Below are 19296 nucleotides of genomic sequence, written 5' to 3' on the forward strand. Positions count from 1 at the left end.
AGAGTGTTAGCAGCTTAAGATAAGGAAGGTTCTGCCCCTTCCCATTATCTTTTGTCACTTCCTAATATGATTAGGACTGTTATATATGCAAACATGTCCTTTGATTCCTGCTCATCAAAAAAGCCGTTAAAAATAACAAAATTCCCTTCATGTGTGAGAAATGATTTGTTACTATGCTGACGGCAATCTATACAATTTGAGTTTACCTAAATCACAAAACATGTTTTCAGCCAAGACCCCACACAGCTATTGATCTTTTTTCGCGTATTTCAAGCCAAGCAATGAAGTCCCTGGTACCTCCTGACTCCACGAACAGATGGACTAATTTCCCTTTCTCAGCAGAGAATATACTGCAATTCAAAGGCATCTTCCTGCATAGGCTAAGAACTCCTCTGTGTCTAACAAAAATCAAATCTATGCCTTTAGACAACATCTGTCTTCTACTTAACTACATGGTGACAGCAAGAACCCAACTGCTATCCTGCCAGTCCAGTGAGAAGACCCCTCACCTTGGCTGTAGCAGAAGACTTACAGCACGTGGCTGAGCAGCTATGACACTATCCAGAAGAAAGTACATAGAATTATGCACATCCAAACAAGGCAGCTATAAGGGTAAGGATCAGTTCAAAATGAAGACACCTATATTTAGCTCTCTTTATGCAAGGTAGGGCAAAATCCAGTTGCCTAAACATCTGTAGCTATCTCAGACTGCTGAGGATATTTCAGCCTCTGCTTCAATAGGCACAAATGACCTATCTACAACTTTCAAGCAGATTTTTGGGGTACCTAGAGGATATCCATATGATTCACACATAGATGAATCTCATCCTTAGGTGTCCAAACTCCCAATAGTCAATGGAGAGCTAGTCAATACAGTCCCTAGAAGAAAGAACAGGTGATGGAGTTGATTTAATTGCCTGAAAAAAGATGTTCAGGAACATATGAGATGCCTGGCTTTAAGCTTTTCATAGAGCTCTTTAAGCTTCTGGCCATTCCAGAATGATGCAGATGTCCTGCAGGTCCTGCGTCATCGCTATGAGTCCCATGCAGATGTCTTGGGTGCCCATGAGTGCCTTTAATGACACCAAGGCCCTATGTATGGGTTATGGATTCAATCTCCAGCTCTATAACTGGGAGCTTTGATATCCAGGGCACACCTATACTTAGATGGTATAATCTGGATATGTAAATGCATGCAAAGCATCCAAGTACAAAAAGTGAGTAGACACCAACATAACAAAACGACATTTTGATGGAAGTAAAAATTAGATTTCATATGTCTCAGAAGGGAAAAGAATTAATCCTACTTGTTACATAAAAGTGAGGAAAATAGAGCATTTGAGCATAACAGCTTCATACAATACATTTCTAAAATCAGATTAGATAAAATGAACAATAAATTCAGGCTTGTAGCTCTTAAAATTATCATTGTACAAAACCAGTTCACTCACAAATATTTTTATTGTGCTATCATTAAATATGAATGTCTCTCCAAACTTGCTTCAGAGGATGAATTAGCATAGTTGTAATAGTCTAGAATGAACTTTGATCTAGTATAAAAAATTATAAAAGACATTCCCCACTTCTTTTCACTGGGAAGAAATTAGTTTTGGAACTGCTTGAGCTTATGTATTGTTTTATTAACTGGGACTAATTCCCAGTTTATTCCTCTATGTCCTTATATGACCTACACTCATCAGCTGTAGGGAAGGAACAAGCAGACAGAATTTATTTTGCTTCCTAAATATTTTGCAATCTGTGTCTGGAGCAATTCCCCTCAACCACTTCTGATGTCAGCAGGTACAGTAAACCAACATACCTTAGTCTATGCTGGATATGTATGTGAAACACCACAGTAACATTAATCTAAATATCTCAAACACAAATTGTGTACGTGTACATGAATATAAGCCCTTATTTTTTTCTTGAATGAGAGTTAATATTGCACAGATGTAGATGATCTACTCACGAAGCAGTACTCTTTCTCGTTCCTGTACCAAATTAACTAAATTAAACTAAACTTTCAAAATCACACAATTCCCCATCTTCAAAGCAACCTAAACTCTTAGAAGTGTAAGTTCTGTAGACTTAAGAAAAATGTCTTCATTAGCTGTGAAAATGGGCCTTAGGTTTTCCAATCCCTAGGGCACAAAAATCATTTACCTATGGTAATTACACATCTGTTAGAAACGACCTTCCTGTTATTGTGGCCCTTACACTTTCTTTCTACCACTGCCCCTGTTCTGCCCTTACCATCGTATGACAGGCACCGCAAGGACGTGGGCAGCATGTGGGTCAGTGTCCCCTGGTAAAAGGCTGCAAGTCCCAGACCTGCTCAGTTCTGAATTAGAGCCGAAGGCCGAGTGCAGTACACATGCTTGGTCACATTTAGCATCGCCATCCCAGAGACGGTGGGTGCCCCCGTCACTTCGCGCTAGCCTCAGTTTAAGGAACGAGCAAGCCAAACTCTTTGCAATAGGACAGCATGAAAACAAGCTAAATCTGCCTCCAGAAGAACTTGGCACCAGCCTGGAGACAGCAAATAGGTGACTAAATGTCCAATATCTGGTCTCAAACACTGTGCAGTTGCCTGGCCAACTGCTGGCCTCACACCCTCTCTCTCTCTCCAGGAGGAAGGATGTCTGCCAGGAGCGGACCTGGCCCCATGGCACAAAGAGCTCGAAGCATAGGCTCTTCTAAGGCTGAACGTAAGCTTTACTTACTTTCAAGACATAAAAGCCTTCCATGCATAAGTCATTATTACACTGGCTCAGTAACATGCTTTGGTGCAAGATTAGCAAGTATGTGTAACTTTCTAATGTGCTGCCAGAAGAAATACAATTACCGAAGTGGACTTTTTAGGGAACCATGCCACTGTAAATCCTGTCCCTTGGGCAATGTAGCAGATATGGTACAGGCACGGAGCACATCTAATTAAGTTTACAGAAAGGCCTCAGCAAGACTATGCTGGGCAGAGCTCTGTAAAGTCACCAGGATTCGTTACCTGAGTGGGGCTGGATGCTCACGAGAGCTTTTGCAGGTACATGCACATTCACATGTGGGGGAAAAAAAAAAAGAACAAAACAGCTAATAAACAGACCTTGTCTAATACCCTGTGCTAAATCATGCAAGAATGGCAAATGGATATTCTCTCATGTTGTTACCTCAAATATTCCTGTTTGACTTATACTTTCTTGTGTGACTTTCTCAGCTGAGCATTTCCCTTACTCAGAATAAACGTGTTACAGCATTAGAAGCAGTTTAGGGGTTAGAAATTTATTCTTGGGACAATAAAGCTCTGTTCCCTTCACACACACAATTCTTTAACAGTGCAGCAAATCAGGTCATATATGTTTAGTACTGTGCCTTGGATTTCAGCACAGGAACACAACTAAGATGTTCTTCATTTTTTGATTCTGAAGGTAAGCTCATGAAAGTTAATATTTCATCAGTATAGAAGAAGTCATATAAAGGTGATGTTGTGGTTAAATTTTATTTATAATGCAGATTTTTACTGAACTTGGGACATCTGGAACACACCTCATCTGTCAAGGATCAAAAAATCCTCATGTGCTCTTACACCCTGAGAGAGAAATCAATTGGTTCAGTAGACTGCATCTGGGCAGGGATTATATTTGTCTATTGAATGAATGTACTGTAAAATGCAGACACTGTGGGGGAAGGATCAAGTCAGGACACATCCATTTTTGTTCCACTGACCATTCTGTACGAGGCAATGAATAGGAGCTGGTACACGTATCATATTTCACTGTGAAATACTGACTTGCCACATTTCAGCAGAACCAAAGAGGAATTTGCAAATTTTCTTTCAGTTCTTAGGTCTAACTAAAGAGGCTGATACACAAAGAGGGGAAAATGAGTATATAGCTTTATTCTGCAAATTTATGTCAGAAAATTCCTCTTCTTTTAACTAAATCAGAAGACAGAGAATGATTCAAATCACATTAAAGGCCCTACATTGTTTCAGCCCAATTCTAGTATGAAAATAACCACTTCACTGCCCCACACTTCCTTACACAGTTCTTAAACAGGCACACTCATTTCCCGTGGGACATGTAGGTAGCAGAATGAAAGTATTGCTGCAAGTAGGAAATGAAAGTAGGGAACAAAAGTGAAAACATGATTCATTCATTGCCTTCAATGGTCAGGTACACTAGGAACTCAAATCAAATTTGGTAAATGTTAAAGGAAAAGACTTAACTAGCAAGGGAGAGGAGGATCTTACAGATTCTCTTTCTGATAATAGAGGATGAGTGTCTGAGCCAGACATATAGATGTAAATAAACAGAAACTTGTGTTTTGCCAAACCAACCCCCTTTTTTATTAAGCAAAATGAACATTATGGAAGAATTCTCTGAAAACTGATCATTTGACTTCTAGTTATTTCTTATTTCAGCTTAATGTCTTCATTAACAACAACGTAATACACCTCATCTTTCCAGCACTTCTGCAGATATGAATATCTAGAAATTTGGTATGCAACTCCAAGAAAATACAGAAATGTATCAGGGTGAAGGAGTTATGACTACAGGCAATTATGCCCTAGCCCTTTGGTTTGGTTCTAAAACTAACACTAGAAAGGCCAATGAAACATGCCTTGCAACTCTATAGGTATTTAATTTGCATTCAGTAACACCTAAGTATGGAGCTAAAGAAAAAAAAAAAAGAAATTGAGAGATGTCAGAAATTTTCATTGAAAATTTTATCAGTTTATTTACAGTTTGTTGTGGAAGCTGTTTCCACCTCACTTTTTCCAAATTATGTGTCAAATTGCCCTTTCTGACTTTCTCTGCTAACACTGATTTTGGCTAGGACGTCACGAGGGGCACCTGCTTAAGGAACCACCCTTCTGTAGCTGCTCCATAGCACTGGGAGAAGCAGCGACATGTTTGCATAAAATTAGTAATTATGGAAAACTGTTACTGCTCTCTCCAAAGGCCAGAGCAAGACAGTGCAGACCAGGTTAAGCTGCTTTCGTTTACAGGAGCAGATCACAACCAGAGTAAGCACAGCAGTCTGACACAATGTAAAACTTCTACTGGAGTTAATGCGAATTTTTTGTTCTAAATGAGTAAAAGACCAGCCCCAGAGGATCCACCAGAGTCAGAACAGGCCTCCGGGTGATAGAGAAATGGTTATAAATCATTGGTGGCTGCAACAACAAAAAGCATCAGAGAAAGCTCAGCTGGACCAAGTACTTTCCAGCTTGGCATTTAATTCAGAAGATGGAAGAACTGAGCTGAATAAGGATGGGAAGGAGAGGAACTGTGGAAAGCCAGAGGTACATCCAGTGGATGTGAACCCTGGGCACATCTGTTGAATCATGAGCACTACAGGATGTGCATTCAGAGCTTCTCCTTGCTAAAAATGCTTCTGCTGGTTACCCACAGCCAGCTGGCTGGTTGAGGGTACGTGTTCTTTTCAAATCCCTTTTATAAGCTCTACTCAAGTATGTCTAAGTGTATTTCTTATGAAACTTCTTCATATTGGCCTCAGACCCAAAGTGTACAGTCTTAAAATGCTTCCTCTGTACTTCCAAATAGTTCTATACTTAACATATGAATATACTAAAAGACTTGTTCACCAGTTTCTATAAAAAAATTAACCTCATACAATTGTTTCATAACTTCAGTACTTCAGCAAAGAAAATCCAGATGTCTAACACCAACATTGATCCAGCTTGTTTACACATCACACATGGAACACTGTCCATGAAATTCACCTTCATTCTCATCCACTACCTTTACAACAAGATTAACTGATGTATTTTTCACATTTCAAGTTATGTACCTGGGTTACTGCAATCAAGGAACTTGCATAGTCCTGACATATAATACAAAAACACTCTTTATATAAAGCTATATATATATGTAAACACACAAAGGCACAGAAACATGTCGTAAAACTTACCATCACTTGCAGAAAGTGAGTCATTTGCACAGATCAGTGCCAAAGTAAACAGCAGATGCCGAAGATCCATACCTCCAATTCTGTAATAACAAAAGACAATAAGAGAGTTTCTTTATAAAGTAATATTACTACCTAATATGACGTGACATTTAAACTATCATCTAGTTTTATTGAATTCCTGATTGGATTTAAACCAGAAGTGTATTTAGTTCACGGTTTATTGCCTCATAAAGTCATACATCATCTTGCAGTCTGGGACAGAGAGTAAATACTATTTTTACAGGAGAACTAGCTTATGGGTTTCTAGTTCATTTAATACAGAGAGAGAAAATACCAGGCATCGTTAATTTCTAGCCTGCTTCCAGGGAGCAGCCACACTCGCCCTGCAGCAGCCTTTTGGGGATGGGTCCCAATCACTCGCCCAGGTTAAAAGTGAAAGGAGGAAAAGAATGGTATCTCTTTCAGGGAACAAAGATGCGATGACACCTTTTCCAGTTCATACTCCTCTGAAGCTGCATTCATCTTTGCATGCCATGTATAACCCTTCCTGGGTCTAGGACTACGTGCAGTAAAGCTGAGAGGCGTGATGCAGTTTAATAAGCCAGTTCCCACACCAGAAACCCAAATGGCTGTTAGCAGAGAAACACCGGCTTAGTACCTATGCAGCAGGCAGCACGCCAGGAGCAGGGAGGACAGCAGTAGCTGTGGAGCTGCAAGAATGAGAGTAACTCAGCATAATTCTCTGGTGCGTTCCCTCCCGGCACCCTGCACAACCCTGAGCACCTGCCGCAGTGCCCCGGCTCTGCCGCGCTGCTCTTCAGGGGCTGCCATGGACCTTGCGTCATTGCTGAGAAGGCACCTTCCGATGGACCCAAGCCCACCCACACAAACCTTCACAACCTCCACGCACACAAACCTTTACAACCCAAGCATAACCCAACAAGCCTTTACACAAGCACACTCCTCCTTCTCCTGAATTCACCTGTGCCACACACACGTAGCCTACAACCCCATCACACAATCCTGTTTGAGGGACATTACTCTGCTCCTGCCGTTATCACCAGCGTCTGATAACAACGTGGAAGGGCAGAAGCTGGGATACATTGGACTTGTGGGCAGTGCAGCCTTCTGCACAAACTTGTACCATGCCCCCAAAAGCTCGTGAGTTCTCCATATGTAGTAGGGGGAAAACATACATACCATGGATTACTACCTGACTATTTACAACCGCACCAGTGGAGCACAGAGATTACTGGAGGCCTTCAAAACCAAAGGTACAACATCAAAATTAACACAAATGCTGAAACAACAGTCAGGCAGCAGTTTCTTGTTCTGTGGCACAGAACTGCCAAGATATACTGACACCCCAGCTCAGTGAGGCAGCGTAGCGAAAGAGACGCTAATAGCTCCACTTTCACAGTTGACCGTAAATTGGCATGACAAACCTTGATTCTACACTGGAGTGTTTTCAATTAGACATTTTCTTTCTTCATCTAACAGGAGATTAAATCACAAGTGTCCAAACAACCAAAGCCACTAATGAGTAAAAATCTTTAAGTGGGTGTTACTGACTACCAACTGATGCTGTCAAAACTGGGTATCAAAAACTAGTCAGTCTCCTAGTAGAGTTAGCAAGGTTTGAATTTAGTTAGAAACCGTAAAACACAAGCATGCTGAGTATGTAAAACTATGGTAACAAAAGATAATTCCTTCAATTTTCTTACCCCAAGAGAACAGACTGAATCACACCACAGAAAAAAAACCAACAAAACCAACTACTACCAACTCCAGATTTCTCATTCATGCTCTTTAGTACAAAACTTGAAAATCAGAAGGTATTTCTCACACCCTCATTGACACAAGTGCTCAATAATTCTCAAGTTTCAGGGTCGGCACAGGAGGCATTTATTCCAACCGCTCTAGGCTGGCAGAGTCTAACCCAGACCTGCAAAGACAAGCCAGGAGAGATGCTCCCCATGGCACCCACATCACGGCAGGGATGCCCAGCTGTACCACCCGGGCACCCTGCGGCCAGTCTGAGTGGACACGGGGCAGCCGCACAGAGAGAAGCACTGGGGGAGCTCTGGGACCTGGCCCACACCAGGCAGGGCTTTCTCCTGGCCAAACAGACACGGGTTTCTCCAAAGGTGACTTCTCTGTTCTCACGTGGCCAGGGAGGAGGGAAGGGTAGGCAGGGGCTGGAGGTGTGTTAGTGAGGATTTGGGGTGGTGTGGGAGGGAGGCAGCCTGGGGAGTGGGACCAGGAACAGTGAAGGCTGCAGCTGCTGGAGTGCACAGGGCTGGGAAAAAGTTCATAAAGCAAATCACAGGCCAACAATCCTCCTGCTCTCGGAGAAGAGCTATGCTGGCACAGCACGAGGTTCATCCGAGATCAGCTACATTTTCAGCTAGCTCAACTGTTCCCCTGCTCCATCTGTACTCCTGTTTAAAGGATTCTTATTGTCTCATTAGTTAATCTTCTACAGAAATACTTCTCTATTTGCCAATTCTTCTCCTTTTACATGATTTCTACCTCGTTGAACAGCCCCTCCTTCCCTTCAGCCCATCCAGTTTCTCCCTAAAGTTTTGTTTTCCCTTTCATGGGCCTGAGCACAATGTCACTTTACAACCCTCCTGCTCTATCACTGTCGCAATACCCAGGCATCCCACGCGGCCTCCGTATTCACACTTCCCTGTTCTCCCGTGTCCACCAGCCTCTGCTGATCTTCCTACCACTCTTCTCCAAGCTTTCCCACTTCTTCCTGCCTAACAACAGCCACGAGAAAAGCCCAAAACCCTGACAAGAGTTCTCCTGTGTGATCAAATGTCATCAACAGAGTCCGTCATTCAGAGCACATCTGTGAACACTGTTTCGTTTTCCATACGAAGCATTGAAACTCTCTGGTGAAGCAACTCTCTGGTGGGACCAGGATCAGCCCCCGCGTGCAGCCATCACAGCACGGCTATCCCATCCATCACAGCACGGCTATCCCATCAACCCCTGCGCTGTGACCACAGCCATCTCAGCTTCCTCCAAGGACGTGTGGTTTGACAGGTGAAGCACAAACCCAGGAGCCTGGAAATACATCCCAGAAGGTGAACAATCACGCTGAATTTCAGTAAGGTCTTGCTGGTGCAGGGAAAAACAATCCCATTCCAGTACTGCTCTTCCTCTTGTGCTGTCAGGCTTGTTTATATACCCACACGCAGTGAACTCCATCAGGAAATTGTTCCAGTTAAAATTAATCCATAAACGTTTATTGTAACAAATCTGTTTGCTGACGGGGTCTATCAGGACTCCACAAAGACACATCCCAGGAGCAGAGCCAGGGCAGCACAGGCATGGCAGTGAGCAGCCAGGGTGGAAGGGAGGACACAACCCCCCCTCCAGCAGCAGCTGCTACTTGTTTAAGAGCAATTCTATAATTATTGTGAAAGTCCCAGCTGAGCCACAGACCCTGCCTAAAATACTGAGCTCTCTGAAACGGGGCACAGGATTAATTTGTGTTCCTAAACCTCAAAGGTGATCAGAATTGCTGCTTAATCCCTTGGCTTTTCGCTAGTAAAATGTGGTATAGAAGCAAATAATGCTTCTTCTGTGGATGCTCACAAATGCCGCTACCTTAGCAAGGCACAGCAATAGTGTCTGCTCTGCCTAAATCCACATAGCGTCCTCCACCGAGTTATCTGTGCAGACAAGTTGCATGTGGGAGAAAAATCCAACCGGTGTACCCTGAACATGCCCAGTATGGACAGGACTGAGCTCCAAACGGGTAACTGCTCTCATCTGAAAATATGGATGGGCCATGCTCCACCCTTTGTACAACTGCCTCAGGGAAAGGGCACACATTGTGCTGGCCTCTCTGGAGCTCAAACCCTGAGCCCTTGGGGCAGCACTCACACATGAGGTCTCTGCCAGGCAAAAGGAGCTCTGCAAAGGGTGTGAAGCACCAGGGACTACGTGACCTCTCTGCATCCAGCACATACACCAAAAGCTCTGCTGAGCTGCGGGTACGACTACCACTTCTAGAGGTATCGGAGGCCAAGGGAGAGCTACACCGCCGCGGGTCAGGTCTCATGGGAGACAATCTGGTGCAAAGCAGGAGCTGCGCCATCATTACAATGCTTTTGGTGGTAAAGAATAAAATTTCTGAGAGAAGAGTCCTCTGAAGTGCCATCTGCCCCACCATCAGACAACTACTGCCTTGCAGAAAGTTCTCACAAATCTGTCTGGTAACTGCCTGCTGCTGTTCCTCTAAAACACTCTTGCAAGCTCACTGACAACAAGAACAGTATTGTTCAGAGGCTGCAGTGTTAACCTAGCAAGAGACAGCTTCTGTGTCAGCTTTAGGACAAAACTGGACTTTTACAATCTGGCAATATCTACCTCCCAACACCTACCCCTGTATACATATGAGAGGCAGATGCCATGCCACTAATAAAGTCCCTGGTATTTAACACAAAATGAATTTCAGTGTCTGTAATATACACTATTCTAAGGAATAATAGTCTATATCTTACCCAACTCCAGCAGTTTATAAGAATGAACACAGCTAAAACCAGAAAAAAAAATTACAGCAGCTGACTGTCCTCAAGCCAGCTGAAACTTGACCACAGGAACATTTGGCTAGAGGTCAGGTCAGGCTAATTGCTTCAGTACAGAAAGGGAGCCAGGAGTTATAAAAAGGATAAAAAAAATTCTTGGCCCTTTTCTATAGCGATCTTGGAGTAAGGTCAATCACAAGTTAATTTAAACATGACATCTCTCCAGTGGGACGTGAACATAGTCAGCATAAACAGGAGAACCCGGGCTAAGAAAATCCATGAGAAAAGAAATAGTTTAGTCACAGTGTCCTGAGTGGTTTGCATCTACTCTGGTCAGGTAACAATGTTAACACTCAGAGTAAACCATAAGCAGTTTTGCTGACAAACAAAACTGTTGTTTCAAGTGAGATCTTTACATTTAGATAGCTCCCAGAACCTGAAAGGACCTGAGAGAAGGAGAAGGACATTACACTTCATTAAACTGTGCCTATGAAGGGACTTCTGCTTTTGCCATCTCCGTTAACTCACTGTACTCCAGATATGAGAGATTTTTTTCCCCTGTAACCTACTCCAGTTTAGCATTGCTTGCCAAAGCAACCCACGTGCAGCTAGTCCAGAACCAAAGGTGGCCTCTCTGCTGCAAAGTAAATCACAAAATCATTGAGCGAAGGATTAATCTGAGGTGCTTTCCTGTACATCGCTCGATTTCATCATTCCATCAGATCACGAACAGCTAAGGACACAAAAGCGTGCAATGCAGATGTGTACACACCAGTACATCCACCACCGGGTAAAAACAAGTTCTGAGAAGGGAATGTAACTCCAGGGTCTCCAGATCCGTCCTGAACCTTGGATGCAACTACCAAATACAAACGTGCATAGCCTTAAAGAGTTTTTCTGGGTGAGAGACCTTTATTTTTCACAGTGTGGCTACTCCTTACAGGCTATCTCATGGCGAGATTAGTGACACCAAGAGCAAATCTTCTTTCTTTGCTTGCGTAAAAACATTCACACCGGTTTGGCTGATCATGCATAGCTGAAATCACTTTGCCTGCTCACCCTCATTCCCCTGAATGCCAACAGGACAGCGTCATTCTGCAGACGAAATGAGTTACAGCCCTTCCAATCAACACAATCTAAAACTGCCAGGAACCTAAAGACTTCTTCCCCTGCTTGCTGATATTACAGCTTGATTGAGTCATCAGCAGCACTTGGACGAACGCCTGTTTTTATAGAACCCTTGTCAGGGTTATATACTCAGCCCTGTTAAGAAACAGAAATAACAAATTGTCACAGTTGATATGAATAACACACCATCCACCTAGTGTGTACGGTTATCTGGGTTATGAAAAGAACAAGGAATAATACCATAGAAGCAGAAATTACGTACCGCAAACTAAAAATATAAAAAAATCTCATAAAGGACGTATTTCAGAAAAAAAAAACCCCAAAACCCTAAAACCAAAAGGCAGCATCACTGGAAAAGAATGGGGGACTCTGGTATAGAGCTGCATTTATCATGCATGGTTTGATGCAAATTTGAGGATTATTAAAAAGTACATCATTACAAGTTAAAACTATGGAACAGAGTCAATTTTATATTATTTATTAGAGCTCTACATAAGCTAAATAATTTATAATAGTTTTAAGTATGAAAAGTAAGAATGGAATCTAGTAGAATAATTGCTTACTTTGGATTTAGAAAAAATCATATTTTCTTCCTAAACAAAATTTTACTTTTGAAGAAGAGATTATATGAAAGCTTCATTTTAATACTGAATGTATTTGTATCTCCATTGTAATAGACACCTTCAATACTTTTACCAGAGCTGATTTCTTTTTGCCATGGATAGAAGTGCCAGATAATTGCTCTGATTTAAACTGCATTTAAACTGGTAACAAGACAAATGGTTATCAGTTCTTGGATATGGTTAAGGAGCCCTTCAGTGGATCCAGATTTGGGACATTGCTCTGGGCTTGTGCTGAAAGCTGTTCTAGGTTAATCCAGCTATAAAGTCATGCTCCAAGAACTGGGCTAGGAAGTAAAAGAATGGATGTGGCATATGGCAAATGAATTCTTTATTTACAATAAAATCTGTTACGCTTTGACAGCAGTAACTTAATGGACTAGGTAAACAGAGAATCTTAGCTATAAGACTAGTACATTATCTCCACCAGAAGACAATTGCTAAAAGAGAATTGAAGTTACAGTCTTAAGTCTCTGTGTACTGCATAGATAGAAAAATTTTAACTTGGAAGGGACTTAATTGCTTTTTTTGCCTTTCAGCCCCCAAAATACATAAAAGCATCAAAATAGATACTTCTCAGCTGCAAGAAATTCCAACTTTTAGCTGCTATCCTGCAGCTGTGAATTGCTGAGCTTTACCTGTATTTGTATCACTAAGGAAGAGGGTCCAGGTCTGTTTATGAGTGTGGTAATTTTTACAGGCTATAAACACATTTCTCAGCTACAGTAGTAATTTTCCCTAGGCTTTTTCTTCTTCTTCTTTTTTTTTTTTTTTTAAAGTTACTATTAATACTTAGAAAACAGTCATCCAAAAGACTTTTGCTTTGTTATTTGAACAATCAATTGCAAAGAGAAGTGAGATAATTTCTCTTTATGAGCAAAAAGTATATTCCAGTTTGTTTGAAGAAGTACAACGTTCAATGTCAAATATCATGACAATAAATGTCTGAGTCTGTACCTAGAACCAACCACCTAGTAATATTTACTAAAAAATGTGGTTTTACCCAGAGGAAATAATTTCGCTGAGATAATTATTCACACTTCTCCTAAAGAGATTAAATGACAATTCCAGTGCTGTAAAACATTTCTGTGCCAGTGTTAAAAAACCCCACAAAACGCTTCAGTGTCTTGCTAGCATTAAAGTTTAAATCCCATTAGGACTCAGCAGTGTGGTCCCAATCCAGCAAAGAAGCTAAAGATATCTGATTTTAAGCAAGCAAGGTTATATATTTAACATGAGATCATGAAAAAGTAATTCCTCTAGCACAGCTGGAGTGCTTAGCACCTCGCAAAAATTACAAAGAAGCGATGAAGCACAGGAATTGTCGCGGAAAGCAACCTATATGACATTACTGGGAGTTTAGGCTGGAACATGAGGGAAAACAAACAGGATTATTCACATGCTTGATATTAAATAATCTTCTTATACGTGCTGCTGGATTGCCACTGCACAGCAGCTACAGATGGCACTTTTTTTGCAAGCCTTCTCCTGTGTGCTGGTATCTGTGTATCACTCGAATTAAAAAGCATACTACCTCGTACTTGGGCAAATGTAGTCAGTCAGGTTTCAGCACACATTATAAATGAATCTGCACTGGATCTCTTGGAGCTTTTCTGTAACATGAGAACCCTCCTCCCCCTGATTTCCTGAAATTGCTCTTTGAGGTCTGAAAGGCAGGTTTGTTGATTAGAAGAAACTGAGGATGCTTTGTTCAAAAATGCTTGGCTATAACCAAACACAGCTCCTGCTGACCTCAGGTGAAACACGGTTTGGTTAGAGACAAGTGGTTTTGAACAAAGCATCCTCAATTTCTGCTAGTCACCTTGAACCCAAACAAGCCTTTTAGACCTAAAAGAGCAATTTCAGGACATCAGGGGGAGCAGGGTTTTCATTTTAAATAGTATTTATATATATAAAACCACATTTTTCCAGGAAAAACATCTTCAAGAAACCGTAAAATTGAAGTTCAAGACCCTGGTATTTATCCTAGACTAATGGAACTACTTAACAGTCCATTACCATGGGACGAATCAATTACATGGTTTAATCGCATGCTAAATTATTCATGTGCTCCTAATCAGATTAAAGACTACATAACAAAGCCTGTATGGCATTTAGGAAGTCATTAACTTAAATAGCAGATTAAGTGAAAGCTGTTAAATGACCGACAGAGGACTTAAGCAGCATTTCTGGATGGCCACTTGTGACTCCAAGTACTCACATATTTACTACCACTTGGTCAACATACAAAGATTAATCAGCTTGATAGAATGTATAACAGCAAACACTGCATTTTAAATTGGTGCCATTTTGTATGACCTGAAGTTCCAATCAGTTTAAGATATGATTTATATTGATTTAATTTGCATCTGTAATTCACAGATTGAAGCTAACTTTAATCTCGTTTAAACTGATGTGGAGTTAGCATATGAGTACAACTATTCACCACAACTGTTTTTCAAAAAAATTGCAAGTAAAATTTCCAGTTTAAGAAGTTCTGTGTTAATGAGAAACACTATGGTTGCAACTGCTTTCTGTGTGTCCTCTGTAAGATCACACCAGCACCGTCCCCTGGCCCTATTCTCTGCTGATTTGGTGCTTTAAGTCCATACAAATCTGAACATATAAACTGTGGGCACCTGCCAAAAAGTAGCCTACTGCATTCAGCAACTGCATAAATCACTTTGTATAGCCATATACAAAGATTTTGAGTTAGATCCTTAATTGCGTAAATCAGCACAAAGTTGAAAGGGATACTAAATGAGACCAGCAATGGCAGAAGTTTATTCAGTACTTTTAAAAGCAGTGTTGCCCAAAGAAGTTTTCACAAGGTGATTAATAATTTGTGAAGAAAAGCTGATCTCTGTTCAAACCTTTTGTAAAATCTTAAAAAGCCAGTTAACTTCTCCCTCCGCTTGCGTTGGTATGATCTGGAAACTAAAATATCCAACTTTTAAGTTTACAGTAAGTTTTGATGAAACGTCTCACATACAAAATAGACGATGTCCACACTTACCAAAGTGGCTTAAAAACACATCAACATTTTTATATACTATCTAAACAGGACCTCTAGAACCTTTATACTGAGCCAAACACTTCTGATACACATTTTTATGACACAGCTGTTGATGACACCTTTCAAGCCAAGAGCTAAAGGAGGGATGCCGCTAAGTTATTGTTTTAATTGGAGATTTTTCCAAGGTTAGCGTGTCCCGTATTTCCAAATACAGGGAGACAAATCACTAACTGAATTTATTCAAAGGCCATGTAATGCACATACTTGGGTACACTGCTTTATTTTTTAAGGACTTCAAGCAACTTTTCTTCCAGATCACATTTTGAATCACATCCCGGTATTACTTTAGCCATTTCAATTACCACAGGTCCTGAAACAATTCTTCACAAGGAAGGAACAGAAGTGGGGTTTGGTTTGTGTACATGTGCTTGCACGCACTGGACACACACATATGGACAAATACATATTGCTGAAAGGTGAAGGTGTAACTTCACTGGTATTCAGCTGGTTATTTGCATCCCCATGAGAGGGGAAGGGTCCACCTCATGAGGCAGGTGAGTGCAGGGTAGAAGACAAAAGTTCTGATAATGAAGCACCGGCATGGGAAGCCTTGAGGAAAGCCTTTTTTCCCCATTGGAGAGGTCAGAGGATATGTGACACAGGATCCAGGACGGGCTTGGAGATCAGGTTGGAGAGGACAGAGTGATTATTAAGGAAGTGGAGACAAGTGGATTGCACTGTGGGTGCTCAAGCCAGCCTGACTTTTAAAGGGACTAAACTGAACAGCCATGCCTAGTAATCTCTAGAATTAGCGACCTATTGAACAGTTACTAGTTTAGTGAGGAAGAAAATCACCCAGTTAGTCTTCCAAGTGGGCACCTGCAGCTAACACAGCACTACAAGGAAGGCTATCTTCTGGAATAAGCAAGGTAAAGGGAGATGCCAGGTTGCAATTAGAAATTCACACTAGCACCTGGAAAAGCTCGGTCAGTCCCAATGCCCAACACTTCCTCTGAGAAAACCCCACCAACAAAGAAATTAAGAAGCGTCTGCAAAACAAGCAATAGAAACAGCCATATTAATTTTAAAGGTAATTTGCCAAATCTATTTCTAAAGACATCTCTTAATGCTGCCAGACAATGTTTTCCATCAGCAAATCCTGGGGCAGTCTGCAGCGGGGTCAGTGGCATTATCCATTTTACAGACAGGGAAATGGAGACACTGGGAAGAGGAGTGGCTTGCCTGCGTGTACACCGCAGCCCCACAGCAGAACAAGGCATGGACTGCAACCCTCTCCAATGTCTTACCTACCACTGAACATTACAGAGTCTTCCGCCATTTATTGCCAGCAATCTTAGCATCACAAGATAAAGCTGTAGTGGAATAAAAACAAAACAAACCAAAACAGCAAACTAATAGTTTGCATTAAGAGAGAAAGAATTGCAATTAAGAGAAAGAACACCTCATCTGAAACACTCAAGCAACTAGCAAAACCTTCTTAGGAAGTGTATAGATCTATTCTATAAACAATAGGAATGAACCATGCTCTTTAGCTATGGTAACCCCAGTGCACTGGATGCAAACCTCTACCTCCACATTTATCACTCCTAAAATGTCAGCGACTAAAACAATCACAATTGTGCACTGCAGCCTTCATGTTTAGACATCACAGATAAAACACATGAGCTCTGAACTGATCAACTCAAGATGGGATACTCTGCAATGGGTGCTACAAACAACAGAGCTGCCCAGTGCGGGGCAGACCGGGGTGACCCATGGAGAGCATGTCCACCTCCAGTGACACTAGGACTCCCTCCTCTGCAGGAGCTCCACAACATTACCAACTATCTGATTAAGAAAGGGAAACTTTGGAGGAGATTCAACTGTTTTTTATTAAGACAGACTAGTGCATTCACATTTCTCCACTGCTGTTGTTAGTGTTATTTTACACAGGACCATCAGAAGATGGATGTTTACAGACAAAATTCACAAGATATCTGCCCTGAGGAGCAGCTGAGAGCCTGAGCCTTCACCCACCACTACCACAAGTACTGCTCAGAATTAAACCCATTTTGTGAGGGCTGTTCACAAAAATAAATCCCATAGCAAGCTAGATCTCAGGATTTGCATTAGACACACAGTATAACCAAACCCAGCAGGCTAAAGGGGAGGCCATTGCATTGCAGCCACAGAGAGTTTTGTAAAACCCTGCTGGGGGCTCCCCTGGTCTAGCATGGTACCCAACTCCCCTGAAGCCTGACCAGCAGTCTGGCATCAGTACCTGCTTTTATACTGAAATAGGGAGCAAGGCTGCTTGCACAGGAGCCTGTCAGCGAAAGTCTTAGCAACTAGCTCTCTGCCTTTAATCAGTGTAGGTGTAATCATCCCACTCAACACCGGGGCCCATGGACTAAACTTTTCAGTCTTTCCTGCATGACCATGTGTGGAAACTATCAGCGTAGAAGGGAAAGAGTATGACTGTTCCTTTTTGCGGTTCTTATGCTCAATAACTTCAATATCACAGTGAATTTATTTTTGGAGAGATAAAAGACTTCCATTTTTAGAAAAACCTTACCATATAATTTTTTTCTTTTTTTTTTTTTAAGAAGTCGTTAACAATGATATCATCTGTTCCTAAAATATGTATGACACTTACCAATCACGCTTGAATCCTGTGTAAGCAACCACGTTCACAATAAGCATGATGAGACTGACTGCTCTCAGGTTCTACTACAAAGTGTATGGCAGCATTAGATAAATCACTTCTGCATAGATTATAATTTTCCTAACATCACTAAAACTGGGGAATATCACAGCAGACGGAGCTTTGAGTTTTGAATTGCCCTGATGCATAAATTAGTCCTGATTTTTAGTTCACTTATTGCATCAACGTTTTTCTTCAGCAATCAGACTTCATAACAGGTGACTGGACTCACACGCTAAAAAGAGTAATGACCGGTATAGTTCATTCAAGGAAGATATTTTTCTATTACTGCTTTCAGAGGTTTCAAAGAGGTGATAGTCTGCAAAGGATTTCTGACAGCTTACCAACCAGTTAGCTCTGAATATAAAGCGATACAGGGTGCTTTAATCAGATAAAAAAACCCCAACCAAACCCCTTAAAATCTGTAGTCATTTCATAACTTAGAAAACGAATCCAGATGTCAGCTGTTCTATGGGCTGCAGAGAACAATTAATTGCAGGATTACTCGGTGGTCTATAAATTAGTTTCTTGGCTAAGAAAGATCTGGTTTTGGCTGGCCTGGAATTGAGTTTTTATCTCCCTAGGAGAGCAGGCTTTCTTCCAGTCTCAGACACACTCTATGGCGGACATAAAACTCACAGAAAAAGCACATACTGTGGGTCAGCCAGGTCTCTCCTGAATAGCTCAGCTGGTAGGGAGGGACCCAACAGCTGTACCCTTATGGAGTAGGAAAGTCCTCAAAATGTAGAGCTTGCAGTTGTGTTTTCATTTCCCTGGGTCTTTTTGTTCCATATTAAAGGGTTTTTTTAAGATTTTAAGTCTTAATTAAAATACGTGCTTTCCTTTGATACAGATACTTATTCTAGATCTTGCTATAGATACCAGGTATACTTACATCTATGTTTGATAAAGGATCTAGAGAAGTGTTTTGAGCCTGAGAAGCTGAAGTATCATACTACAGAAATGGTAGGAAACTTGTATCATGTGGTATGTGATTTTTTTTAAGCAACTATCTTATTTGAAACAACCCAAAAGCTAATTTTTTCAGGGAGGATTTGTCCTGATAGGAGTAGTACATTTAATTTACTAGTGTGGCTGAAAGTCATCTGACATAGTAACAAGCATCTGCTATTAGGAGCTGTAGCACAAATTAAGAGAGATGGTGGTATAGCTTTACAGAGAAACATCTGAAAAAGAGGACTAGCGTTTCTTTCTTTAATTGGATTCTTTAAGTAGGTTTTTATTTATGGCATGTAGTTCATAAACCAGATCCAGCCCATGAAACTATGCCATCCAGCCTGTGTCACTTCGGCCTGGAGGAGATGAGAAATGGCTTTTAAAACAGTGAAGACT

General features: G+C 41.3%; 1 protein-coding gene across 1 annotated transcript in view; it reads right to left on the reverse strand.

The window, feature by feature from the left end:
• GHR (growth hormone receptor) overlaps positions 1 to 19296 on the reverse strand; it is an 86574-nt gene that overhangs the window by 61256 nt on the left and 6022 nt on the right. The window contains exon 2 of the mRNA XM_009894661.1: positions 5932 to 6011. Coding sequence (XP_009892963.1) covers positions 5932 to 6001 — 70 coding nt within the window. The 5' untranslated portion in view covers positions 6002 to 6011. The remainder of the gene's footprint in view (positions 1 to 5931; positions 6012 to 19296) is intronic.

Source organism: Charadrius vociferus, unplaced genomic scaffold, assembly GCF_000708025.1.
Source record: "Charadrius vociferus isolate BGI_N301 unplaced genomic scaffold, ASM70802v2 scaffold450, whole genome shotgun sequence".
Lineage (NCBI taxonomy): Eukaryota > Metazoa > Chordata > Aves > Charadriiformes > Charadriidae > Charadrius > Charadrius vociferus.